Source organism: Fistularia commersonii, chromosome 1 (assembly GCF_037954325.1).
Source record: "Fistularia commersonii isolate RoL2024-O1a breed Wild chromosome 1, RoL_Fcom_v1.0, whole genome shotgun sequence".
Taxonomy (NCBI): Eukaryota; Metazoa; Chordata; class Actinopteri; order Syngnathiformes; family Fistulariidae; genus Fistularia; species Fistularia commersonii.
This window is the reverse complement of record NC_141284.1, coordinates 15,545,316-15,571,604: the sequence shown is the minus strand read 5'-3', so window position 1 is coordinate 15,571,604 and position 26,289 is coordinate 15,545,316. Positions and strand designations below refer to the sequence as shown.

Below are 26,289 nucleotides of genomic sequence, written 5' to 3'. Positions count from 1 at the left end.
TCGCTTGAGTCGTTGGAAGGATTGAAACAGAAACGGGAAAATAGAAAACATGTGACGAAAGTGCTTCTTCTGGGGGAAAAAAAACGAGAAACAGAGTTAACCGTAAAAAGGTCCGTGTAGCTACAAGTTAAACACTGAGTTCCTCTTATTTGGTGCTCCTTTTAATGTATATTATATATATTCAAATGCAATTGTTTTATCTACACACAATTATAATATCTTCGACAGAGACGTATTTTTATTTCGTTAAGACATCCCATTTTTTTTCCTGAGAGACTGTGACGCCTCTCCGCTTGTTGACGCTTCCGGGCAGGAAGCCGGAAGCCGGAAGTGCCTTTTGTCGTCATGAACGGTTGCCTTGTTTCCCCGAGTTTTTTCACGCATAGTTTCAGTTTCAATTGGATAATTTTGTGTCGTCTTAAGTGACTTCATGTTTTGAATTTGCAGACGTTACGTACGCGCGTTTGTCCAGCCTTTTAACCGTGTATTCGTCCGTCGGTGTCGGAGCGGGAAGTTTGAAAGGACCGGGGGATGACGTCAAAGCCTCCGAGGAGTACTACTCCAAGTGAAACTGAGTGCTTCTCAAACTTCTGGAATAGAAGAGAAGTTAACAGTCAACGTTGAATTAGTAAAACGTCATGTTAACTCACCCTAGTCGGGACCAGTCTTGCTGTAGCCTGGACACCGGGGACGTCTTGATCCGCGCCGGCAGGATCCGTCTCTCGGACCGACGACCGGACGCCGAACCGGGAGTACCGTCAGTCCGGATAACCGTGCAGAAGTTACCGGACTTGCAGCAGCGCGGTGTCGGGGCGGAACCACAGCCGGACAGCGCTGCTCCTCCGCGAACAGCCGTCGAGCGTCAGCCCGGTATGAACCACGGTAGGTGCCTGAAGTTACCGGAGTCTCGGTGAGAGAACCGAGTTTTCGCTAAACGTGTCCCCGGAAAATAAGTCCCGGTGTCCACATACATACATACACACCACTCATACATTCATTCGTGGTTGACACAAAATCCAACCTTTCTGTAGATTATACTATCATTTTACTTTTTTTTGTTATGAGAATGTGAAACAACACAGATTCCGGGTGTCTCTTTCTCAATGTTATTGGCTCATTGTTGTCATCTGGTGGTCTGGGAGGGGAGTGATTATTGTAAGGGGAAGCACTGAAGGGATTCTTTACTCGAAACCACCTGATAAAATCGGCAGCTGGTCACTTGTGCGGAGTCGCTGAGGCTTCAGGGTCCCACTGGAGCAGGCGTCTGCATCTGGACCCTGGCAGGAGCTCCTGCTTTCTGAGGGGGATGCTTCGCTTCTCTCTTCGCCTTTCTCCTTGCTCTCTTTTCTCGCCTCACCCTCCTCCTTGCCCTCCTCTTCCTCTTTGCTTTTCTCTCTCGCCTCCGCACCCTCCTCCTGGCCTTCCTCACCTTTCTGGCCTCCTCGCTGTTCAGCCACCTCTCAATCTCCTTACACTCAGGCCTGGTTGTGTCTTCGCTCCCTTCACTGTCCCTGTCCAGCTTTTTCTCGGCAGGCTTCTGCCGGGGCTTCTTGGCGTCCTTGTGGCGGGGTCTCTTTACCTCTTCGCTCGCCTCCTTGTCCAGCCACCTCCCCACCTCCCTGCGCCTAGGCCTCCTCACCTCCTTCCACCAGGGATTCTTTGGCTCTACGTTCTCCTCCTTGCTCAGCCACCTCCAGATCCTCCTTTCCTTGGGCCCGTTCACCTCCTCGACCTCCGCGCTGTCAGTTTCCTCCTCACTGTCCTCACTCTCTAGCCATCCCACTGTTCTCTTGCACCAGGAAGGCATTTTCTCTTCTTCTGCCTCCTCGCTGTCAGTCTCCTCTTCACTGTCCAGCCAACTCCCCGCCTCCTTGCACCGAGCGGGACTCCCTTCCGTGTCCTGACTGAGGGTATCCTCTTCACTATCGACTGTGTCTTCACTGTCAGACGCTTCCTCTGTCACCTCGCTTCGCTCTTCGTCCTCCCATGTCTTCACCAGGCCTTTCTCCAGCGTAGATGTTTCTTCCTGGCAGTGAAAACCAAAAAAACATGGACCACCAGACAGGTGGTTCAGAACAGAACCCACATCCTCCTGCTCTTACAACCTGGTGCCGTGTGTGTGTGTTCTGAGATCACACAGCGGATGCGTGGGGCTCCCGGAGGTCCAGTAGGTCCAAAGCAGACCTGACAGCTCATTCTATTAAAAACAAGGTTGCTGGAGCTCCATCCATTTCTGCCCCCGTCTTTCACAGTCTGTGTTTGGTTCCACCGCTCCAGCCCATCAGGTCCAGTATGTAAATTGGACCAGTGTGATGGATCTTCTGATCTACAGTTTTTTTCTGTGAAGATCCCACTCACAGGTATCACTGCCTCTCCATTCAACTTCATCACTATGCGCTTCCCCGAAAGTGACATCATTATGACATCACTGCTTCCCCAGTTGTGTGTGTATGTATGTGTGTCTGTGTGTGTGTAGTGGGGCACTCGCATCAGGTTTTCTGACAGTAAGATAATGTCACCAGTTGGGATTGATGCAAGATGCTGCCCCGAGTGGCGGATGTGTTTGCTCACTCCAGTCGAGCACCAGCCTTTTTCCTACTCTCAACCTTTACTTGCACGTCTACCAACACTGTTTACATTTTGCAATACTGTTTACATTTCTGCACTATTGTATCAGGTTACTACAGTATGTTTATTGTTATTTATGTATTTATCACACTCATCTGGATGCACTGTGGATGGCAGAGTAAGAATTTCATTGTCCAGGAAAAACAATTTCCAGACTGTACATATGACAATAAACACTATAAATCTTGAATGCCCCTTGGGTCGATAAGCAGGATGCAGGGCAAACCGAGACCTTACAAAATAAAGGCTCAGTCAACAAATGCTTTAGAAATTGTTTTAGATCAATTTGACTACCTGTTTTTAAAATATGTGGAATCCATTCAGAACCAAGTTGTGTTATTTGACCAGTGTTTACAGTAGAAAGATGTTATACACAGAAACACAGGTTTTATATCCTATTTGCCTTCAAGTTAAGACAAATAATGTTCATTTCTGGGAGATGTGTGTGTGTGTGTGAGACTAGATTGACCTTTCCTCCAAGCAGCGTCCAGTAGCGAGAGGCTGGGTCGGCCTCGAGCAAGGTGAGTTACCTTCAATCTGAAGGTGTTACCACATGAGAGGGGTCTAAGTATCACCTGCAGAAAGGAGGATTGATATCTTACACAAGATGACAACGAAATTGGAACGTTATAACAGCAACACAAGACACCGACAGCACAACAGCAAGATGACAACATAACATTCAACCAGACTTGACCATTTTCCAAATTGTATTCTGGAGACAGTGGATTCTCACACAATCACTTATTTATGTCTCATGAAAAAACTGACTCCGCCCCCTTGCTGTCATCGTCCCTCCCAGGTCACGACCTCCTGACATCCCGGTTCACTCCCGGAGCGCGTGGCGCTGTGCTGGCAGCTCTCAGACAGCAGTGAGAAAACCCATCTTCACGCTCTCCTGGTTTTCCAGAACTCTGGGGTCTCAGCTGGTTTTGATACATGTTTGTCCTGCTTGGCTATCACAGCGCCCCCCAGAGGAGAGACATCACAGAACACTTGGAACAACAGGGCCCCTCTGCTAGCTCCCAGAGTACTGTCGGTACACAGACATGGGGGGAGCGTACTTCCTGTCATCGGGTGGACACTGCTACTGCAGCTGCTATTGCTGCTGTCTCTGCTGCGGCACCGCTGATCAGAGTAAACATGTCTTTATGTGTAACAACACTTTTAAATGATCATCTGTTTCATGTCACTGACCTATGTGTGTGTGTGTGTGTTTATGTTTGTGCACATGTCTGTGTGTGTGTTTATGTTTGTGTACATGTCTGTGTTTGTGTGTGTAGAATCAGTCTAATATGGAGTCACGAGTGTCTCAGCTGGCAGACGGTGTTCAGCGGCTGCTGCAGGATGATGGGTATATAAACATACACACACACATACACATGTAGGAATACTCAAAGTAGCTGATAATAACCATGATTCAATTGATGATGACATTGCTCTGATATCACTGCGTGCCCTGTTCTTAGGGGGCGAAGCCTGAACCAACACCTGGAGTCGCTGCTCAGCCACCAGCTGCAGCTTCAGGTAAACCATCTCCTGCTGGAACAATGAATCTGACCCATCTCCTCCACCCCGCCCCCTTACCATCTCTTCTTCACTTAAGATACCTTCTACCCTGATTTACGACTCATCAGCACTCCTCTCCCCACACCAGAGCCAGCTGCTGGAGTCAGCTGTCAATATGGTGACTGGTGCCACTCCCAGAGCAACCTCTGACTCTTCTGTGACATGTGGGTCTGGTTGTCTGAAGGTCACTCACCTGGATACTGAAGGTAAACGCCTGGAACAAGGCCACATGAGTTTGTAGTCTGGAAGCCACGTGACCTCAAAGACAGTGCCAAAAAACAGCTACCTCCATCTCACACTGATGCATTCAAGATGTCTTGGTCAGTTGCTGGAATGGAGTGGGGCTGTCATGGTAACTAGGCTGTTTGTAGCAGAAGTTATTTTTAATCGTGTGTGGGTGTGCATGGTTGGATGTATATGCACATATGTATGACCTTGTCGCATCAGGAAAGTCTTGAAGGGATTCCTAGCATCCTTGAGAAAGTCCATGAGGTCTTTGAATGGTTTTAAAGAAGTTCTTGTGAGGATTTCAAGGTCCAAGTTCTTGTATGGCCTTTAAAGGGTTCCCCGGCGACCAAGACATTATTGCTCTATTTGATCACTATTTTTTTCACCTGCCATTCACTGTAGACTTACGGACCGCTGTATTGACTGACCAGGTGACCCGTCGTCAGCTTCCTCTATGCTCGTGCTGGTTACTGGTCTTTCTTTCAGAGGTTGTCGAAGAAAACCGTTGCCACAGTATTTGGATTTAGTGTCTGTTTAAAACTAGCAGCACCTGTGAGCTCTTTCAGCAGCCGAGCTAAATGTATTAAATGCATCCAGAGAGAAGTGGTGTGAACACAGCCACGGATCCTATGGAAGTTCTTCACATCCACAAGCAATTTCCCACTTCTTTTTTCTCCTCGTGTCCCATGGAAAACTGTGTGGTCTAACACGACTCCTTTTGTTTTCTTTGGATAGGAAATTGCACGCTCACATGCAGCATAATGTGGCATTATTACTGTACATACTACCGAGCCAAAGTTGACAATGCATCCAGTGTACGTCATTAACTCTGCATGTATTGTGCCAGTAAAACAATGGCTGTGCCTGTGGGTTAAAATGTGTCATAAATTTCGATTTTTAAAGAAATAATAATTCTTCATGCTTTTTTTAATAATCTATTCAAGTATGAGACAAACAGTAAAGCATATTTATGCCAATTAGTCCTCCCAGACGGGGTTCCCTTTAAGAAGTTTAGCAATAAATGACTGTGCTGTTCCCATGGTAACATGCAGTACCTGAGCGGGGTTCACTTTACTAAAATTCAGATGTGTAGCAACCTTTGACCCACTTCAGTTAAAAATACTGTGGCGATAGGGGCTCCATCTAGCTGTGCATCTGAGGAGTTTTGACCCACTCTCCCCCTGCAGCTGCTAACGGACAGAAAACCCCGCTGCTGACCTCTACGGCAATAAGAGACACCACTGTGGAGAGCGAATTGGTTTCCATGGTAACCCCCAGTCCTGAGAAAAGGCCAGAGCAGACCAGGTGAGCGTGTGTGTTCAAGCATGTCGGCATCCATGTGTGAGTGTGTGTGGTTTAGTCTACGCCTGACACTCTTAAGACCTTGCTCCGGCTGTAGTCCTCCGAGGCATCTGTCAGAGGAGAATCTGGTCGGTCCCTCAGAACGGCACCCACGTTAAACAACCCAACCAGTCAGAGCAAGGGTCTCGTTATTTTTTCGGTACGAAACACGCGGGTTCCAGACCCGTGGCTCGGTCTGATTTCTGCTATAGGAAACACTCCGTAGTTGCTTGGATTACTGTATTGGCCTGTTGGAACTGGTGGAGCCGTTATCATCCGAAATAGCCGTTTTGCCCGGATGTCCTCCTGTATTGGTGTTCCTGACCATGCTGCTAGGTAACCAAAGCGTATCACTGTTTGCAGTGGTTCTTCTTTAGTGGCTTTCGAGAGGTGGCGTTGGCAGGACGCTAGGGTGGTTGGAACACAGGGGAACCCCTGATGTTCTCCAAAGGTGGTAATGATGTTGCTCCTCCTCCTTTCAGAGCTAGCTCAGTGTTCCCCCGGAGCTCCTAGTTTATGCCTGCAGACTGCAGATGCAGCTCCTCGGCGTGCACTGCTGCACCTCACACAATCCTGACTGACTGTTGTCTGGCTGTCATGCCATTGCACTGAGCGGCTGCACTGTTACAGCGCTTAATCGCTAGGTGGCGCTGCTATCCTGATGTTGAGGTTATTTATGTCCTTCTATCATGGCATGGTGGGCAAGTGTTGCTCTGCCCACTGAAATTAGGATGGCAGCCATAGGAAGGTCTACCCAGACAACCAGGATTCAGTCAAGCTGTCATCATAGAGGTAGAGGGGAATAGGCTGCAGCTCCCGCTGCTGCTTGTTTCCATGGCAACACCGCCCAGAACACCTGTGAGTGTGAGTCTTACCCTGCATTTTGACTTCGAATCGGTGACAAAGAGCAGAAGATCAACACACACAAGCAGACTGATACGCACATGCGCGCGCACACACACTCACACACACGCAACGTCTCTCACCGCGAAACCTGCCTGGCAACATGTATTTCCTCGGTGTAAAACACCGAGCAGCGTGTTTGCTTACGTCTGGTGTCACCATGGAAACCGAGTCACATCCTTTTGATGTTTATTGTGAAGCATACCGTCAGTGGTTCTTAATAGACCAGGAACACCTCCCAAATATTGAGGAGATGCTCCGCTGGGCATTTCCTGTCTATTCGAGTGACGCGTTGTCTTCATCTTCTTATCAAAGCGGACCGCAACCAATAATTCATGATTATTTAATTTTCATTGTTTCTTGCGGATGATCAACATGCCCTCCCTGTATAGGTGTAGGTGGTGGTGGTGGTGGTGGTGGTGGTGTGTGTGTGTGTGGGGGGGGGGGGGGGCGACAAGTGGCATCGTCATTCAAAGCTGGGGGTGACGTCACACCCTCCAGGTGGCATTCCTAGAGAAAAGTGGGAGGGGGGATCTCAATCCAAATTCCTCTGCTGCTCCGGAGGGGGGGGTGCATGCAGGGAAAAACATTCAGCCCCCCTCCCCTCCCCTCCCCTCCCCCCTCTCTGCAGCAGCAGCAGCGGGAACAATACCCGCGCTGCGCGCCGACCGTCCCCTTCTCTCCGCTTTCTTCTCCAGCCGGTCGGGGCGGCAGGGAGGACCGGAAGATGTCCTCCCCCCAGCTGTCCTCGTCCCGCAGGCAGTCCTGCTACCTTTGCGACCTCCCACGCATGCCGTGGGCCATGATCTGGGACTTCACCGAGCCCGTGTGTCGCGGCTGCGTCAACTACGAGGGCGCGGACCGGATCGAGTTCGTCATTGACACGACGCGCCACCTGAAGCGGGCGACGGGCTTCCCGGAGGGGAGAACCTCCGCCGGCGCGCCGCCGCCCGCCATGGCTAAGAGCCAGCCGGTGCTGCTGGCCGGGAAAGAGCCGATGGGCCACTTGAACCACCAGCACCCCGCGGACGCGCCGGGGAAGTCCCAGCAGCTCGGGATGGACCGGTACCCGCTCGGGCCGGACAGCCGGGTTCGCTTCGACTACAGCGGGCAAAGCAGCGGCAGCAGCCGGATACCGAACGGGCTCGGAGGACCCAACGGGTTTAAGCCGGACGACGGGCCGCCCGAGCTCAACCGGCAGAGCCCGAACTCCAGGGGCCGGAGCCAGGCCGCGCTGGTGGCGGTGCCGGGACAGATGGCCGTGCCGCCGAACCTGCTGCCTCAGACCCTGCTCAACGGACCCGCCGGCCTCGGTCGGGCCCAGCAGGGCGCCATGGTCGGCCAGGCCGGGCTGCCGGAGTCGGCCGGCAAGAGACCCGCTTCGGTGTCCAGCACCGACCAGGAACGGGAGCTGAAGGAGAAGCAGCGGAATGCGGAGGCTCTGGCGGAGCTGAGCGAGAGCCTCCGGAACCGGCAGGAGGAGTGGGCCGGCAGGCCCAAGGTGGTCCGGGATACGTTGGTCGCTCTCTCGGGCTGCACGCCGTTCGACGTGCGCTTCAAAAAGGACCACGGGCTGCTGGGCCGAGTGTTCGCCTTCGACGCCGTCTCCAAACCGGGCTTGGACTTCGAGCTGAAGATCTTCATCGAGTATCCCAGCGGCTCCGGGAACGTCTTCTCCAGCGCGTCGGGCGTCGCCAAGCAGATGTACCAGGACTGCATGAAGGACTTCGGCCGCGGTTTGTCCTCCGGCTTCAAGTACCTGGAGTACGAGAAGAAGCACGGTTCCGGAGACTGGCGGCTGCTCGGCGACCTCCTCCCGGAGTCCCTGCGCGTCTTCAAGGACTGCGTCGCGGGGGAGATGTTGCCGCAGCCGCACGTCGACGGCAGTTTCCCGCTGCTTCCCACCTCCCTGGTGCTCCCGGGCCGGGCGCTGTCCTCCTCGGCCGGCGGTTCCCGCGCCGCCGCGAGGAAAAGGAAGGCGTCGCCGGAGCCGGACTCCGCGGAGGAGCAGCAGCAGCGGCAGTGGATCGGCGGCCAGGCGGAGGCGCTCAAGCTCTCCTTCGGCGCGCCGCCGCCGCCGCCGCTTGCCGGGGGACACCCGAGCCTGCCCCCCGGGCGCGCCACCCCGCCGGAGCCCGGCGCGCCCCCTCAGAACGGACCGTCACCGATGGCCGCGCTCATGTCCGTCGCGGACACGCTCGGGAACGCGCACTCTCCGAACAAGGACCGAGACTCGGTGCACTCGACGTCCTCCCGCCGCGCCAGCAGCAGCAGCAGCCCGGTGTCTCCCGCCTCCGTGTCCGGTCAGAGGCGCCTCCCGTCCCGCGGCGGAGACCTCGGGCTGCCCGCGCCGGCACCGGAGCCCGGGCACGGGCAGGGCGTGCCCGACTCCCCCGCGGCGAACAGCGGCCCGCTCTGTTGCACCATCTGCCATGAGCGGCTGGAGGACACGCATTTCGTCCAGTGTCCCTCCGTGCCCGGACACAAGTTCTGCTTCCCGTGTTCCCGCGAAAGCATCAAGGCCCAGGGGGCGTCCGGAGAGGTTTACTGCCCCAGCGGGGATAAATGCCCCCTGGTGGGCTCCAACGTGCCGTGGGCCTTTATGCAAGGGGAGATCAACACCATCCTGGCGGGAGACGTGAAGGTGAAAAAGGAGAGGGACCCCTAGAGAAGCGTGCGTGTGCGCGTGTGCGTGTGTGTGTGTGTGTGCGTGTGTGTGTGTGTGTGTGTGACGTCACCACTTTGACCGCGTATTCGGTGTCCCGGAGCGAAAACACATTTCAATTGATAGCCTGCATTTTTCAAACTTTGATCAATTTGGTCATCAGCTCATTGGTTTCCCGATTGGCCGATCAAAACAATGATAGCTTCTCGGTTCACATTTGATTCCGTAAAATATTGTGAAGTTGTCGGTTTATGACTATATTGAAGAGAAGAAGAAAAGCCACCTGGATTATAAACCTTGAAGGATCAAGCGATGAAATTATACTTGGCCTTCCTCTTCATCTTCCTCTGCTGCGAGTCACTGAACCTGGACCCAAGCTGAAACACATACTCTTCCATCCCATTTTTTGACTGTTGCCCTCCATCTCCATGGCAACAAGAATTAGGTTTCTGATGAACATGTAACAATGTTACCTCCTGTTGTGATAACTATGGACATGACTTTAACTGAGAACCTGGAGAGTTCCCCGGGGGAGTGGAAACATTTGAGAACCCTTCACATCAGCTGTAGAAAAGTAGCAGGAGGAAATGAAGTGCTGCACATCCCGTCCGTTGCACTGACACATAGAGGCAGAGAGACCTGTTCCCTGCTGCTGCTTCTCATGAGAAAGTAAAAACACCAGCGTTTCACAGATGTGTCAAAAACACCGCTGCTTATCGAAGGTTGAAGAATTAAAGGCCAAGTATGTGTTGAGACATGCCCACGTTTGGATATCCCAGTGTCAGACATCCATCGGATGTCTGTGATAAATATTCACACACACACACACACACACTTAGATACATAAACAGAAAGCTACACATACACACTCACACACACACACACATATGGACACACAAAAATACACCATGTTTGTCAAATTAATGAAAAGTCATTAGAGCTCTTTAAAAACAGACCACGTGGAGCCAAAAGTCAATTAAATATGTTAATAAAGTAGTGATAGAGTAGAAACGGAGGAAACGTATCTGTGAAAGGAGGGAAAACCACTTTAAAAGACGAAACCCTGAAATGAGAACAGCTGAGTCGCAGCAGGTGTTTCTCCCTTATGGTCACCTGGACGCAGGAGCCTGAATATACTACATATGGACATTGAAAAAGTGTTTGTGTTGTTGTTCTGGCGACAAAGTCGCCAAACGTCTGTAAAAAAAAAAATCCCATAAACATTGGTAACGTTTTTTAATTTTTCTACTGTCCTTTGAAGTATAGAATTGATTTCTGATTAGATTGATCAGCATCTCTGTGGTTTTCTTTTTTACTCTTTTGTACGTGTCGATGGATCAGCAGCAGGTTGTATTTCCTGTTTCCGTGGTGACAGATTGTAGTGTGCCTTGGAGCCCCGTCCGTCAATCCGTTCAATAAAGAGTCCTCCTTCACTTCTCGGTCTTCCTTCTCTCCAGGAACTGCTTCTCCTGCCTTAAGTCAAGCTCGTCTTTCTCTTCAGTTAATTCCGATTTTGCGTGATACATTTGCTGTTTTCGACCATTTCGTACCCGTCTGAGGTCACGTCCTGTCTTTTTCTATTTTCTTTCTTTCTGTCATCTTCTTTTCCTTTCTGCTACTCCCTTCAGGGGTTGCCACAGCGAACCAACAACCCCCCCCCCCCCCATTCTCTGTATTGTCTTCTCTCACACCAACAAACTTTATGCGCTTTCACTCCATCCATAAGTCTTCCTCTAGACCGCCTGCCTGGCAGTTCCAACCTCAGCGTCCTTCATCCCAGATATTCGCTCTCCCTCCGCTGTACATGTCCGAACCATCTCAGTCTGGCCTCTGACTTATCTCCAAAACATCTACCATTCCTGATCCTATACATCCTCCTCACTTCCAAAAGAGAACCTCAACATCTCCGTCCCTCCTACCTCCAGCTCTGCTTCCTTTCTTTCCCTTAATGTCTCAAAACCATACAGCATAGCTGATCTCACTACTGTCTTATACACCTTTCCTTTCATTCTCTCAAATTTTATCATCACATTACCCCTGACACTTCCCTCCACCTGTTACAACCTGCTTGAACATGTTTAATCTTAACCTCCCAATTCTAAAGTTTTTGAAAGATACTTCTATGCTTGGGTCTCCAGCTGCACATGGAGAACACTACCTTTTAACATATTTTTGTTGTTTCAGTGTGTTGAAAATATCAAAAAGTAAAAAAAAAAAAAAAAACTTGGTTAAAAAATATATCAAACAAGAGTTTTTAGATTAGAGCTCATTTCTGGTGTATTCGGCTCTTGAAGGTTTGGAAAATTTCCTCCTGATCGTATTGTTTTCAGTTTATTTTTTGGAAATCCTCCTTCCAAGCTTTCTGGCATAAATTGATCGATCTGCTGATCCTGTGAGTAATCTGATCTCATTGTTCCAGTCTGGTTGATCTCAGCGATAGAAGAACCGGATGGTCTAAAAGACAGAATGGGCTGGTTGTGTTTCCTGAGTCAGTAGGACTGTGTGACATCATGCAGAAGCTGGTTACCATGGAGACTGAGGGGCTCCTCTCTCTCTCTCTCACACACACACACACGCACACACACACACCCACACACACACACACAAGGGTCATGTCACATAAGGGACCGTCCTCTGCCTCTCTGCCAGCATGTTTGTCACAAGCAACGTCCCCAATGGTGATTGACAAATTAATCAATACTAATGACAAATGTTGTCAGAGGCTTTACTGGTCCAGATCAACCTGACAAGGTTGATTACCATGGTAACCCCGGCATTACTGTGTACCTCGTCGGTGTCCGGACTGTCCAGGAAGTCCTTAAGGAGGGATCGCAGGCTAATGAGGATAGAGGCAATCAGCAGCCAGAGATTGGCTACTGCAGTAAAGGTTTTCACACACACACACACACACACACACACACACACACACACACACACACACAGAGCTTCCTGTTAGACAGACCCCCATTACAGTCACTGTGTACATGTGTTACAAAGATTGTGTGTCACTGTGTCGGTTAGGTTTTCTTACTGTATGTGGTAGTGTGTACATGTACAATAATATCCTATGACAATGGATAAATAGTCGTGCACGCATTTGTGTGTGTGTGTGTGTGTGTGTGTGTGTGTGTGTGTGTGTGCGCGCGCACGTCATCATTGTGATAGACATAAAAAAATGACAGCCCTCTTTTGGCTCGGTTTTATTGTGGAGTCAGTCAAATGCCAGTCAGTTGTGTTCTAAACCCAGCTGATCATTTATTGATTGACAGACTTCATGAATTGATGAGCATTGATCAGTCAGGCCGATGATCTCAGACCCAAATGGAATCCATCTCGTTACCTCCAGTAAACATCAGACTGAACAATAGAAAAGACAAGGACACCAGGAAAGACAGTCTTGGCGTAAACACGCATTCACACACACTGCATCAGTATTCATCTCCAGATACTACTCAGCTCATGAATAATCTTCAGAGAGACGCTTCATGAATGGAATATTTTCCCTTCCATCAGCATCCTGCGCCCTGTCTCCAAGGGAACCACTCTGGTTGCTTAGCAACAGCAGCTCAGACCTGCTGCAGCAGAGACCGAGTGAGGGGGGGGGGGTTTACCCAGTGCTGTTTTACCAGACACACCCTTCAGTCAAACCAAAACTGTGTCCACCTTAACCTGGACTGGATATCCAGCCTTGGAATGCGTTGAGTTCTTGACAGTGTTGTAATAGACAGGCTTGCTTCCTTCTTCCAGGGACAACGGCCATCACAGCGTCGCCACGGCCGCAGTCAACCCTCTGGGCTCAGCCAATGAGAGACAGGCAGCGAGGACGAGGGCCAATAATCTAGTGAGGGACGGTGAGCGGCTGAAGGCTGACATGAAGATGCTGCTGAAGGTCAGTTCCTGTCAGATCCTTCTCAGAATTTGATATTAGGTTTCAAGTTCCATGGCATCTGCAAGTCAGAGGTCAGTGGTTCTGAGTTTGTTGCATTCAGTGCACTCATTTACCCGGTGTTTGCCTGGGATAAGAAGGCTCTGGGAGAAAAGTGAAACATCTTGTGACCTTAACACTGATACTACAAATTTCTCCGCAATATTACAAGAAGGAAACAAGTAATTCCACGACAAATTGAAGGGAGGTCAGACTGAGATGACCTCGGTAGATGTCAGGCTCAGGCTCATGGGAGACGTGGCTGGGAGGCCCCCTGAGGGGGGCGAGGGGGTCACTTATTTATGTCAGAATTTATCAAAAAGGTCAGGCTCAGGGATACTCCTCCCTGGGTGACCTGCAGAAGTTGCCGTTGGACAGGACCAATTTGTTTGAATTTCATTCTGATTTGATCTCTGGAAGTTCCAATAACTTCTTGTGATCTTACAGCAGCCAGACAACGTACAGGCCTCCACGATCCCTGAAGAACCCCTGCCCACAGAACCAGGGCCCCCCAGGAAACCATCTGCAGGCCCACAATCCCGCTCCAGACAATACCAGGTCCATACACGAAAACATCAGATCCAGTCCAGGCTAAATCAAGTCCAGGCCAGACAAGGCTTGATACAGTCAAATAAAAGTCAAATCCGGTCCCAGACCCATCTGGACCAGACCCATCTGCAGAGAGACCGGATCCAGTCCTTACAAGATCAAATCAAGACCCAGCAAAATCAGATCCAGTTCATACAAGACCAGATCCAGTCCAGTAAGAACCAAAACCAGCCCAAGAAAATACAGTGCCAAACCTACGTAAATGAGTCTGAGCCCCCCAAAAAACAGTCCATGTCCCAACCAGACCAGCCTCGACAGAACCAGAACCCCCAGACCGAACAAAACCCAGCCCACCGAGACCTGAACCCTGAGTCCCAACACGACCCGGCACATCAGGAACCGATTCAGTTCTGGGACAGGAAGGCCCCCGCCCAGTTCCCCCGACCCCTTCCAACTCAACTCCAGCAGTCCAGACCCAGACCCATACCTGCAGTTCAGTCGGCCTTGGAGGAAGCCGCTCAGGTTCTTCACCAGGTTCGCCAACAGAAGAGGGTCCTGGAGGAGAACATGGAATCTCTGCTGAGAGCCAAGAGTGGAGACCTTCTCCACTGGCAGCTGGAGGCCTTGGCTGCTAACAGGTAAAACACACAACACACACACTTTGAGCGGTGCTCAGGGGGCTGCTGTTGGCCAGTGTCAACACCATGTGACCAGCCTTGGACAGGATTCCTGACATGAGTTGGAGTGTCTCCTCCCAGCAGAGACGGGACCCAGCAGGCCCGGGTCAGGAGGACGGTGGACGCCTGGATCAGCACCCTGACCAGAGACATCCAGGTGCGGCAACATCTGGAGTCCCTCTTATCATTTTATTAGATATTGTTCCATCTGATTGGTTCAAAAAGTGATGGCTGATTTTAAGTCTCTGCAGAAAAGGCACGCATTCAACTCTTCTTTTGTGGTGCTCAGGCTGAGATGTCCACGGAAGAAGCGGCTGAACATTTCTCAAGCACTGCAGCGGCTGTGCAAAAAGGTGTCAGGAGCAGAAGCTCTACCCACGCAGGAAAGAGGGTGCCAGTCGGCACGCCCCGAGGAAAAGGAAGTAAGATGACTGGAGGAGGACAAAGCCGAGGACGGGTGGCCGAAAACAACGTGGTCAGATAGTGTTCCGTGAGAAATCTTTTCAGTGCGAGCGAGTGCTGAAGTGAGAAAGGACTCACTTCTGTGACCCATCATAGGAGGCGGAGCCCGACCAAGGTGGCGAGCAGGCTGATGCTGAGCTGTACCTGACTCAACTGTACGGTCGGGCGCCGCATGACGGCCTGAGGCGGACCCTGAAGAAGAGTCCGTACCTGCGCCTGAGCTCACAGATGTCGCCGCCAGGAAGGAGGCCCCGCCCCCGGGTGGTGGAGAGTGTCAGAGGTCAGGGGTCAAGTGTTTGCCTTCATATCACAGTGGTTTGGTTTGTTAGCCAACAGCAGGACGTTCATGCTAACAACAACTGCTTCAGTGTTCTCATGGTTACAGGTTATTAATAAGTTTTTACATATTACTAATGGTTATGCCACTTGTCATCTCAGGTGTGAAGGTGAAGTCCTGCAAGACTCAGACTAGTTTGGCATCCCCTCTGTCCTCTTCACATGGACGGCCTCCTCCTCCTCCCTGCAATATGAGCCCCCTTCCGCCGACCCAAGGGATGTGTCACTCTGTTCCCATGGCGATCCCGCTGGGTCAGTACTGTCACGACCACTTCAGAAAAACAAATAGGCAAAAACTTTCATTTTATTCTGTCTTTATAACCACGTTATGCAGCAGGATAAAATCCAGGCGGAGGGAAGCAGGAACTCAGAGCATATATTTATAGGAAGTTGAAGAAAAATAAACCCTCAGAAAAAAGTCAGTCCACGTACAGGTGGAACAGCACCCGATTTTGGTTAGCACTGGAAGAATAAACAGAAAGAATGGCAGGAAGGCCTCAAGATGTCTCAACATTCTGTTAGCAAGAGTTGAATAGATGCAAAGTATCATTTAAAACAGTGTAACTTGTTTACTTCTACCTCACAGGATGTTTTTACTGTATGATGGATGTAGTAATAACACTCCAAAAGCGTTTTGTTTATGAGCTTTTGGAAAGACCACCTCCTGATCCAAATGCTGCTGTATCAGAATGATCACGATATGATTGAGACCGCCAGGTTTTCTCTTCAGGTGACAGAGTCTCTTAAACTACTTAGTGGTTTGGACTCCATTTCCCGTTGAATCAGCTCTCTGCTATTTTTTTAAGGCCACATTCTGGGAGATCAGTTTGCCTTCCCTGGATCCTTCAGATGTCTTTTAAAAATCAGTAAGGTCATTTAAATCCTCCTCCAGGTCGGCCCAGGCTGGATCCATCCCCTGGGCGTCAGCAGGAAGTGACCACCCTTCCCGTGGCCTCTCCCATCTGCGTCTCAGCTCAGGAGGACCAGGAGCCTGGCCCTTCTTCCGGGGTAGAAGCTGCTGCACCTTTTGCAAGCTTAAAGAGCCTGCGATTAAGCATTTTTAATGACAATGTTCACACAACTATGGAGGTCAAAGGTCAAGGTGCTTCCTGTTCTTGTGCCGATAGGAGCTGGATGCAGGTGGTGCTCTGCCCCCTCCGTGTATCACTGTTGACAAGGAGGAGAGGAGGAGTGAGGAAGAGGAGGATGAAGAGGTTGTCTTTCCAGGAACTGACTTCCTGTCTGTTGCTGACGTTATACAGGTGACCTACATCCTGCTCTCCCTGCTTGAGACATCCACACAAACTTTACGTAAACAGTTTCTTGGTTTTAGACGTTGATGTTTGATGACCCTCTCCCCCACCCCAGGAGGAGGCGAGCGTGTTGGTGGAGGAGGAGGAGGCGGCGGCGGCGGCGATGGAGGTCGACGGGAGTCCTTCTCCTCCCCCCGTCCTCTATCAGGGTCCAGCCTTTCCGCCTCAGACTGGCCAGGCCCTCCCTCCCCAGAACCCGGACGTGCATCAGAGGGGGGACAGTTTAGAGAACCGGCTGGTGGAATGGTGAGATCGGGTCCAGACCAGTTGTGAACCAATGAGAACCAGACCTCAGTAGTGACTTACTTGATTCTCTTATATTCAGGGTGGAGCAGCAGCTGATGACCAGGATGATCTCAGACATGTACTGCCCTCCCCCTCCTGACCCCGTCCAGAACCACTCCATGGACCAATCAGAGCTGGAGGAGCAAAGTGTGACCTCAGACATCGGTGAGACCCCTCGATCAATCATGTCCCGTCTCGGTCTTCATGACGTTTCACAGTGAGTGTCAGGACAAACTTTCCCGAAAGAAATTTGTGTGTGTGTGTGTGTTTGTGTGTGTGTGTGGTCCAGTTGAGGCAGGGGGCGGAGGGGGCCTGCAGCTCTTCGTGGATGCTAACATGCCAGTTGACTCAGCGTTAATCAGGCAATTAGTTCAGGAGGTTCTGGCAGAGACAATTTCTCATGTTCTGGGTGAGAGAGATACTCTGGATCCTGGACTGGAACTAGAACCCCAAGGACTAGAAATGGTGGAACGTTCAGCAAAAGAGGTAAGAAAGTGCCCCCCCACCCCCGACCACCACCACCAAACATCACCGCTCAGCTCCATTCTCACCTGCTGATCCTGTCCCAGGACCCTCCCCTGGTGCCCACCCCTGTCCCCACCCCTTCGGCCAGTCCAGCTCCACCCCACAGACAGACTGGGCTCATACCCACACCCCCACCATCTAAACCAACCAGCCCGGTAAACCAGGACCCCGAGCCAATCACAGCCCCAGGTTTGAGACAATTAGCGCAAGCAGTACCACTGTAGTGGCAGTAGATGTGTGTGATGTCACTGTCGCCTGTGTGTGTGACCTCAGAGCCTTTAGCTACACCCACACCTAGTCCAGAGCCCGCCCCTGCTGCAGAAAGCCCCCCTGCTGTCAATCAAGCTCCTCCACCTTTGTCCTGGGGAGACGCTGAGCTGCCATTAGCCGAGGAGAGACCGGAGGAGGAGCCTCTGGATACACGCTCAGAAGCACTGTGAGCAAACGCAATCACAGACTAATACACAAACAGTATCGGTCGGCAGTTTCACAGTTCTTCTATGTGTTACAATACCACTTTCACTACATCCTGTTCTCTGTAGCATCATGTCAGTGGCAGAGGTGGAGCCTCCGGCCTCCTCCCCTCCTCCCGTCCCCTCATCTCCCCCTCTGGAGTCCAAACCTGCATCGCCCTGCAGCTCTTCAGAGAACAGCAGTGACTCCAGCAACTCCAGCAACTGCAGCAACATCAGTTCCAGTAGTTTGACCACGACGGTCAGACCAATCTCGGAGGGAGAGTTACTGATCAGCCAACAGCCTGGTACTATTGCTATCCACTGTCTACTACTGACCTCTACTGTCTACTACCATCTACCACTGATCAGCCGGCAGCCCGGTACTACTGACTGCAACTGTCTACTACTCTCTACTACTAATCGGCCAGTGGCCTAGCATTGCTGACTACTGCCATCTTCTAACGATTACTGATGATCAGCCCAGACTGCATGTAGACTGCATTCTGACACAGAATACTCCAGACAAGTAGCTACTAACTCTAAACTAAGTGCTTTCTCCCCATGTGATGTCACCTGCCAGCTGATTTAATGGCCTTTGCCGTAAAAATATTCAGTTGTAGCCAGTACTCATGCAGGTGGTGGTTGACAATGCCTGTCTGCTGTGTGTCTTGCAGAGGATGGCGTCCCCTGCAGTCTATCCACCTCACTGCAGGAGCTGCATGACATGGTGAGTCTTCAGCAATGTTCTGTAGACGTTGATGTTTGTTTGTTATATGATTGCTTATGGCGGCCGGCAGTGATATTACATTCTGTTTTAAATTGTTATCAAAGCTGATGTTTTCTAGACGTTGCCTTGTCGTTCTATTTTCTGTTGTTTGAATTTCAGCTCTGAATTTCAACATTGAACTCATTTATTCATTCGTTTGTCCATCGCCCCTAACTGTGCAGTCTGTGGTTTTAGACGTGTTGTTTCCATGGTGATGCAGACTACCCATGTGCTGTGTTACTCCCTGTTCAGGACTTGGATGTCTCCAGTGACCTGGAGGTCGACCGTCATAAACTGCTGCTGAACAAGATGGAGGGAGGAGTCAAAGAGCAAGGAGAGAGACCCCAGCCTGAGGTACACACACACACACACACACACACACCAGCATAGGCGCACACATACTTCTATGCATACACACACACCTGACTTCTGCAATGCGCTTGGTCCTCAGGGCGCCTGGGGAAAGCACGACGAGGATGAGGACCTGAGTGTTGGGGAGATGAGAGATGTTTGGACTACAAAACCTCACATGACTACAAAACCCAGGGGCGCTTTAAACTCAGCGGGGGCTCCGAGGGGTGAGAGGTCACCTGGACAGATCAGTCAGGCTGCAGGTGTGTCCATATCAGGAAGTGTAGGTTACGCTGCGGGAATGACCCAGCACTAATTACTTCATCACTGCGTCAGCAGACTGTGTGGATGCCATCAGTCAGGTCCTGGTTGCCACAGGCAACCTGATGGAGGAGGCAGGCGGGACACTGACCTCTGACCTCCACAGCAACCTGTCACTGTCCCTGCCTCCTTCACACCTAGAGGACACACACAATGGGGAAGAGGTGAGGAACACACACATACAGAGTAAAGAAAAATTTCAACAAACATACAGTGGGGCAAATAAGTATTTAGTCAGCAAGCAATTTTGCAATTTCTTCTACTTACAAAGATGAACGAGGCCTGTAATTTTTATCATAGGTACACTTCAATGACAGACAGAATGAGGAAAAAATCCAGAAAATGACATTGTCTGATTTTTAAAGAATTTATTTGCAAATTATGGTGGAAAATAAGTATTTGGTCATTAACAAAAGTTCATCTCAATACTTTGATATATACCCTTTGCTGGCAATGACAGAGGTCATTCGTTTTCTGTAAGTCTTAACAAGGTTCTCACACACTTTTGCTGGTATTTTGGCCCATTCCTCCATGTAGATATACCCTAGAGCAGTGATGTTTTGGGGCTGTCACTGGGCAACATGGATTTTCAACTCCCTCCAAAGATTTTCTCTGGGGTTGAGATCTGGAAACTGGCAAGGCCACTCCAGGACCTTGAAATGGTTCTCATAAGGCCACTCCTTCGTTGCCCGGGCGGTGTGTTGGGGATTATTGTCATGCTGAAAGACCCGGTCACGTTTCATCCCCAATCCCCTTGCTGATGGAAGGTTTTCACTCAAAATCTCACGATACATGGCCCCGTTCATTTTTTCCTTTACACGGATCAGTCGTCCTGGTCCCTTTGCAGAAAAACAGCCCCAAAGCAGGATGTTTCGACCCCCATGCTTCACAGTAGGTACGGTGTTATTTAGATACAACTCAGCATTCATTCTCCTCCAAACATGACAAGTTGAGTTTTTATTTTGGTTTCATCTGACCATAGGACATTCACCTAATCTTAGCTCTTCTGGATCACCCAAATGCTCTAGCAAACTTCGGACGAGCCTGAACATGTACGTCTTAAGCAACGGGACACGTCTGGCACTGCAGGATTTGAGTCCCTGGCGGGGTAGTGTGTTATTGATGTAGCTTTTGTTACTCTGGTCCCTTCTCTCTGCAGGTCATTCACTAGGCCCTCCTTGTGGTTCTGGGATTTTTTGCTCACCGTTCTTGTGATCATTTTGACCCCACGGGGTGAGAGCTCGCATCGAGCCCCAGATCAGAGGAGATTATCAGTGGTCTTGTATGTCTTTCTGTAATCCATTCCATCCAGTCCATTTTCTAATATTTGCTCCCGCAGCTGATTTCTTCACACCAAGCTGCTTACCTGTTGCAGATTCAGTCTTCCCAGCCTGCTGCTGGTCTACAATTTTGTTTCTGGTGTCTTTTGACAGCACTTTGGTCTTGGCCATAGTGGAGTTTGGAGTGTGACTGTTTCAGGTTGTGGACGGGTGTCTTTTATACTGATAACTAGCTCAAACAGGTTCTATTAATACAGGTAACGCGTGGTGGGCAGAGAAACCTCTTAAAGAAGAAGTTACAGGTCTGTGAGAACCAGAAATCTTGCTTGTTTGTAGGTGACCAAATACTTATTTTACCGAGGAATTTACCAACTAAAAATCCTACAATGTGATGACCTGGATTCTTTCCGCCCATTCTGTCTCTCATAGTTGAAGTGTACCTATTATGAAAATTACAGGCATTTTTCATCTTTTTAAGTGGAAGAATTTTCACAATTGGTGGCTGACTAAATACTTTTTGCCCCACTGTATCTTTAAATATTTATGCATGCATGTGTGTGTCTGCGCGCGTGTGTGTGTGCGTGCGTGCGTGCCCGTGCTTGTGCCCACATGCGCGTGCATGTCCTCAAGATTAAACAGACAGACACACCGGTGACAGGTAGGACAAACTCTTGCTTCTGTCGTATTTGTTTCACATTTCAAATTAAAAGCTTGATTCTGATTTCATTTCATTGAACAAGTAACAATTAACATTTAAGCAGTGGAGTGTAGCTTTGAATGTGTAAATTTGCAAAGAGCAGGTTGGATGTAAACAGTTAAGTACAGTGCTGGATGTGTCGAATGAAAAGTGAAAGAGAAGTGAGCAATCAGTCGTGTGATTGTCCTGAAGTAGAACACGATTATTGGGTAGAATGAGTTCTTCAGTCATGACGTCTTACATTTCACAATCCTGTACCTCCAGCCTCAGGGCAGGAGTGTGAATAGTCCGTACTGCAGGTGGGTGCAGTCCTTGGCAATGGAGGCAGCTCTCCTGTGGACTCTGCATTGGTAGACGCTCTGCAGATTGACAGCAGGGTTCTGGTGATGCTCTCTTAGGTCTTCACCACTCGCCGCAGGCCTTTTGCCGTGTAAAGAGGCAGTGCTGCCGTACCCCACAGTGATGGAGCAGGTCAAGACCCTCCTAACAACACGGCTTGAGCTCAGGTTCTGGCGGACATTCTTGTCACAGCAGGTGTCAGCAATATCTCTGTCAGACAGAGCGGGTCAAATACAGGAGGTCATGCCTGGGCACCGTGTAGCATCTGGGGTGTTTTCACAATAAAAGCGTGGGTTGTGTGCAATTGACCTGCTGGAGGACAAGGTGTCAGTCAGTGACTGAACTCTCTAAATTAGAAATATGGCCAACATTTGGGTAGGGGCCACAGTTCTGACCTGAATGACCTCTAGACTGATTCACCACACATAGACACACATAGAGACAAATGCGTGCACACTCATACACACAACCACATACACACAAACACACACTCCACATGTGTCAATTTGCTCTTGAAAGCAATAAGGTACTCTGATTCTGGTTGAGCAGTCCTTAGCAGACTGAGCTGCACCTCCACCATTCAGCCAGCAGGGGACAACATGGCTCCGTTCGAGTTAAAGAGCCTCTTTTTATCACAACAGAAATCAAGTATATTGGAAAAGCAGAAGAAGTGAAAGGTTTGTCAGTTGGTGTTATCAAGTTAATAGTAATATATTTATATATTTTAAACATATTTATGGTCTTCTTTTGGCTGTTCCCTTCAGGGGTTGCCACAGCGTATCAATTTCCTCCATATAACCCCATTGTCTGGATCTTCTTTTCTCACACCAACTAACTTCACGTCCTCTTTCTATCCATCCATAAATATTTTATTTAGTATCATGGTAACAGATAATTAGCACCAACAAAATTTTCAGCAATGTACTCAAACTCCAAGTTACATAATCTTCATAATCATGTACGTTCTACCTTTACATGTTTCTGGTTCAGTAATATTGATTACACAGCATTGTGTCTGTCTGTCTCTCTCTTCGTCACCCTCTCCCTCCATCCTTCCACTCAATGACTCCTCTCATCACTTCTCCATACATGGTGATGTTTACACTGGCTGAAAGCCTCCATTCGTGTCTGTGTGTGTGTGCGCGCGCGCGCATGAGTGGAAGCACGCACAAGAGAGCGAGAGCGACTGAACAGTTTGAACTGGATGCTGTTAGCATCTCAGACAGATGCTGCTCTGTGAGCTGGTAGGGCTGTGAATTCAGACATCAGCATGATGTCACGGAGGGGAGAAGGGGCTGGCCAGGTCATTTTAATCAAACCTGTTCATTGGTCAGATTTATTGTTCTTAAGGTTCTTCTCATCACACACAACCGCAACCTGAATGTTAACCCTCATATTATGTTGAGGGTCAATTTGACCCATTTCACCCATTGACCCAATGGGTCAAATTGACCCTTAACATAATATGAGGGTTAAGTCATTCACCTGAGATCTTTGACCCGCGCTGTCAGACCGGCCTGTCCAGGTTCTGAACTGTCGGGATGCCGAGGCTGAAGTTCTCTGAAATCCAACGGGTGGTGAAGGCATCAGCAGGATCGCAGGCTGTAAACTGACTGAACCAACAGAAGCAGTCAGACAGAAACTCAGTGATGTGTGTCTGTTTACCTTAGCTCTCTCTCTCTCTCTCCCTATCTCTCTGACACAACCACACACACACATACAGAGGCACACATACCTACACACATACACGCACACTCACACAGAGGCATACTAACTCACTTACAAAAACACAGACACACGCACACTCCCCTCAGAACCTCTGCTGTCGCCATGGGAACCCGCTGCCCTCGCAGAAAGTCTGTCTGAGTTTCACATCATAAATCCACTTTATATCCTGTCTGTCATGTGACTTGGCAGCGCACTAGCTGTACTAGCCGTGCTAGCTTTGCTAGCAGTTTCCTCTGCAAATTGCCTCAGGAGGGAAACCGAGATGAGTCTGGTCATTCACACATTCAAACACAAACATTAAAAATCAACACATTTCATCACAATATCCATGCTATCACATGAGCAGAGTCAGACACTGGCCTAGCCTGTCTCCTGGACACTTGGGACTCCTAACATCCCACAGAGGTCAAAGTTAAGCTGCACTGGGGCTTCAAACACCAGTTCCTTTCCCCTCTCAGTGCCGAGGCTAAAGTCAGGTCGGGTGTTTTTGTAAACGCACACACCTGTGTGAAGGTGTGTTTTATTTTAACAGTCCAAGCTCGGTTCTCAGAGAGAGCAGCTGATCGTGCAGCGGGCAGCCGACAGCAGTCGCTGATGGAGGCCAGATATTTCTCCAACCTGGGTTGATTTAAGCTTGCACATGATGTGTAAGATGCAGAGGAGACTCTGGTAACATGTGGCTTTATTTAGCATCCCGCTCAAGCAGGCAATCAGAGTGGATGTTGTAGATGCATATGTTGCCGAGGGCCTTTTTCATCAGAATGAGCTCGGTAACGGTCACGACCAGCTAACCCTGAGGATGTGTTGTCAGTGAGTTACCATGGAAACCCAGAGTGTGTGGAGAGGTCATTTCTTTTTAAACACTTGAGTTTGCAAGTCAGAACCAGGGAAATGAACGCTAAATGAAAAATGGCGAGGAGCCCGTTGTGAAGAATTCCATATCCTAGAGGTTCTGTCTGCAGGTAAAAGCTCACGCTGCTCCTCTTCTATTGGCTCCGTGGTCAAGCCCTGTTCCTCCTGTTTTGAATCTCTCGATGTTGCATTATATTAGCTTTATTGTGGTTGTCACTTAGTTCCACACGTTTCTCGCCTTGCTTGCCCCAATGTCAGAGGAGTGCTGACTTCCTGCTTGTGATGTTCAGGAAACAGCTTCTGATTGGCTGCTGCAGTCACATGCTTCATACCTTCAGAGGTCACATCACCTCAGGTATGACAGCAGGTGGAGGGCAGCGTCACACTGGGAAGCAGTCACGCTCTGACAGACACACAAGCACACACGTAGAAACGCATAGACAGACAGTCGCTCAGAGAAACACGTGAGGACGAACGCGCTTAGAGAAAACAGAGAAACACACTCAGAGTTACACACGCAGACGCACACTTGAGAAACAAACATACTCACAGACATACACACAGGGCTCAGTGTTCATCCCCTCATACTGCTTCTATTCACATATCTCACTGTTTACATACACACACACACTCACACAGACACACACGTTTCACGGTGATTAAACGTCTGTATTCCAACCTTAAATAATGCGGTGTTTGTTCAGCAGAGCAGCAGCAGGAGGCTGGAGGAGGAGGAGGGGTCGATTGAGGTGGCGGGGGAGCTGACGGGGGAGGTAATGAGTCCGCCAGCATCCAACTCCAGCAGCTCTTTCTAGACCTAAGAGATGGACGAACATGGATCTCCTGCTCCCCGACCTATGACCTCTGCTGTCTGTCCAACAGCAGCAGAGATGGATTGAATATATTTCAGTTTTAAGCTCAGAAGGGAGTTTTTATCCGCAGTGACACCGATTACTGATCAGTAACACCAACCGGCTGTTTGCTTCAAAAATAAACATTTTGACAAGTTTTTCAGTGTGTCCTCTAAATGACGTATTTTTCTCCTGTCTGCTCCCTTCGGGGGTCACCAAGTCGGGTCCTCTGTCTCCATCTGACCCCTAATCCTCTCACACCAACTAACTTCACGTCCTCTTTCACTCATCCATAAATCTTCCCTTCGGCTTTCCTCTAGATCCCCGGCCTGCTAGTTCCAACCTCAGCATCCTTCTACCAATATATTCACTATCCCTCCTCTGTACATGACCAAACCAACACACACACACTACCCCTGACACTTTTCTCTACCCGTGTCGACCTCCTTGCACATGTTTTGCCACCTCTTCTCCACCCTCTCCATTGCTATGGACTGTTGATCCTAAGTGTTTAAAATCCTCCACCTTCTTTAGCCCCGCTGTTCTACTGGTGTCCCTCTCATTCACATTCAATTTTCACTATTCACACTATTTTCACCTCCAGAACATTCCTTGCAAAGTCCTCGTTCAAGATAAATCCTACCAATCGTTACCACTATAGAACAACTTAAGTCCTGCTCATAAACTTCTAGCCTCGCCACCTTTCCACTTGGTCTCCTGGACACACGGTACATCCACCTGCCTTCTCTGCATCATGTCAACCAACTTTCCACCTTTCCCGTCTTCAAAACATCCAAACATTCAAAGTCCCTTCTCCGTCCCAGACTCTTGCCTTTCCTCTTTTCTCTGTGTTTACAAACGCACCTTCCTCCTCTTCTTCTCCGACTCACAGCAGCCTAATTTCCGCTGGTCACGTGTTGGTTATCCGCTCCAATCGCAGTTGTTGTTAACCCAGACGATAAATTATGAAAGTTAGGTTTGATTTGCATGTTTGGAGGCTCCTGGGACAATCCTCTGTATTTATCTGAGCCTGGGACCAACTCAAGGGGAAAACCGGCTTATGCCCCCTTGGGATTGTACAGTCATAGCCAAAAGTTTTGAGAATGACACAACCATAGAAACATGTGGAAAACACCTAAAAACCCTGTAGGAACAGACTTTGTGAAAGTGTCATTCTCAAAACTTTTTGCCATGACTGTATTGTCCCTTTAAATGACAATAAAGTATCATTCATAAATTCTAA

General features: G+C 49.6%; 2 protein-coding genes across 8 annotated transcripts; both read left to right on the top strand.

Annotated features, from left to right (window-relative positions):
- The first annotated feature begins 352 nt into the window (after positions 1 to 352).
- kiaa0586 (KIAA0586 ortholog) lies at positions 353 to 25,165 on the top strand. 7 transcript variants are annotated; one of them, XM_086150769.1, is made up of 27 exons: positions 353 to 882; positions 3,431 to 3,500; positions 3,594 to 3,765; positions 3,912 to 3,982; positions 4,098 to 4,155; positions 4,286 to 4,403; positions 5,613 to 5,730; positions 13,082 to 13,223; positions 13,707 to 14,446; positions 14,567 to 14,642; positions 14,775 to 14,960; positions 15,044 to 15,227; positions 15,386 to 15,535; positions 16,176 to 16,291; positions 16,411 to 16,545; positions 16,652 to 16,842; positions 16,922 to 17,046; positions 17,171 to 17,367; positions 17,451 to 17,595; positions 17,680 to 17,842; positions 17,949 to 18,166; positions 18,536 to 18,588; positions 18,880 to 18,981; positions 19,079 to 19,241; positions 19,315 to 19,463; positions 21,210 to 21,237; positions 24,903 to 25,165. In XM_086150769.1, exons 1-27 carry the CDS (start codon positions 639 to 641, stop codon positions 24,941 to 24,943), a joined length of 4,155 nt encoding a protein of 1,384 aa, XP_086006895.1. In that variant the 5' UTR covers positions 353 to 638; the 3' UTR covers positions 24,944 to 25,165. The 7 variants fall into 7 exon arrangements, with proteins under 7 accessions (XP_086006895.1, XP_086006886.1, XP_086006876.1 ...); XM_086150760.1 differs by lacking the exon at positions 21,210 to 21,237 and having other exon boundaries at positions 353 to 870; positions 24,900 to 25,165; XM_086150750.1 differs by lacking the exon at positions 21,210 to 21,237 and having other exon boundaries at positions 14,570 to 14,642; positions 24,900 to 25,165.
- irf2bpl (interferon regulatory factor 2 binding protein-like) lies at positions 7,292 to 10,763 on the top strand. Its single transcript, XM_086150710.1, has one exon. The coding sequence runs from the start codon at positions 7,397 to 7,399 to the stop codon at positions 9,335 to 9,337; it is 1,941 nt and encodes a 646-aa protein (XP_086006836.1). The 5' UTR covers positions 7,292 to 7,396; the 3' UTR covers positions 9,338 to 10,763.
- Positions 25,166 to 26,289: the final 1,124 nt, after the last annotated feature.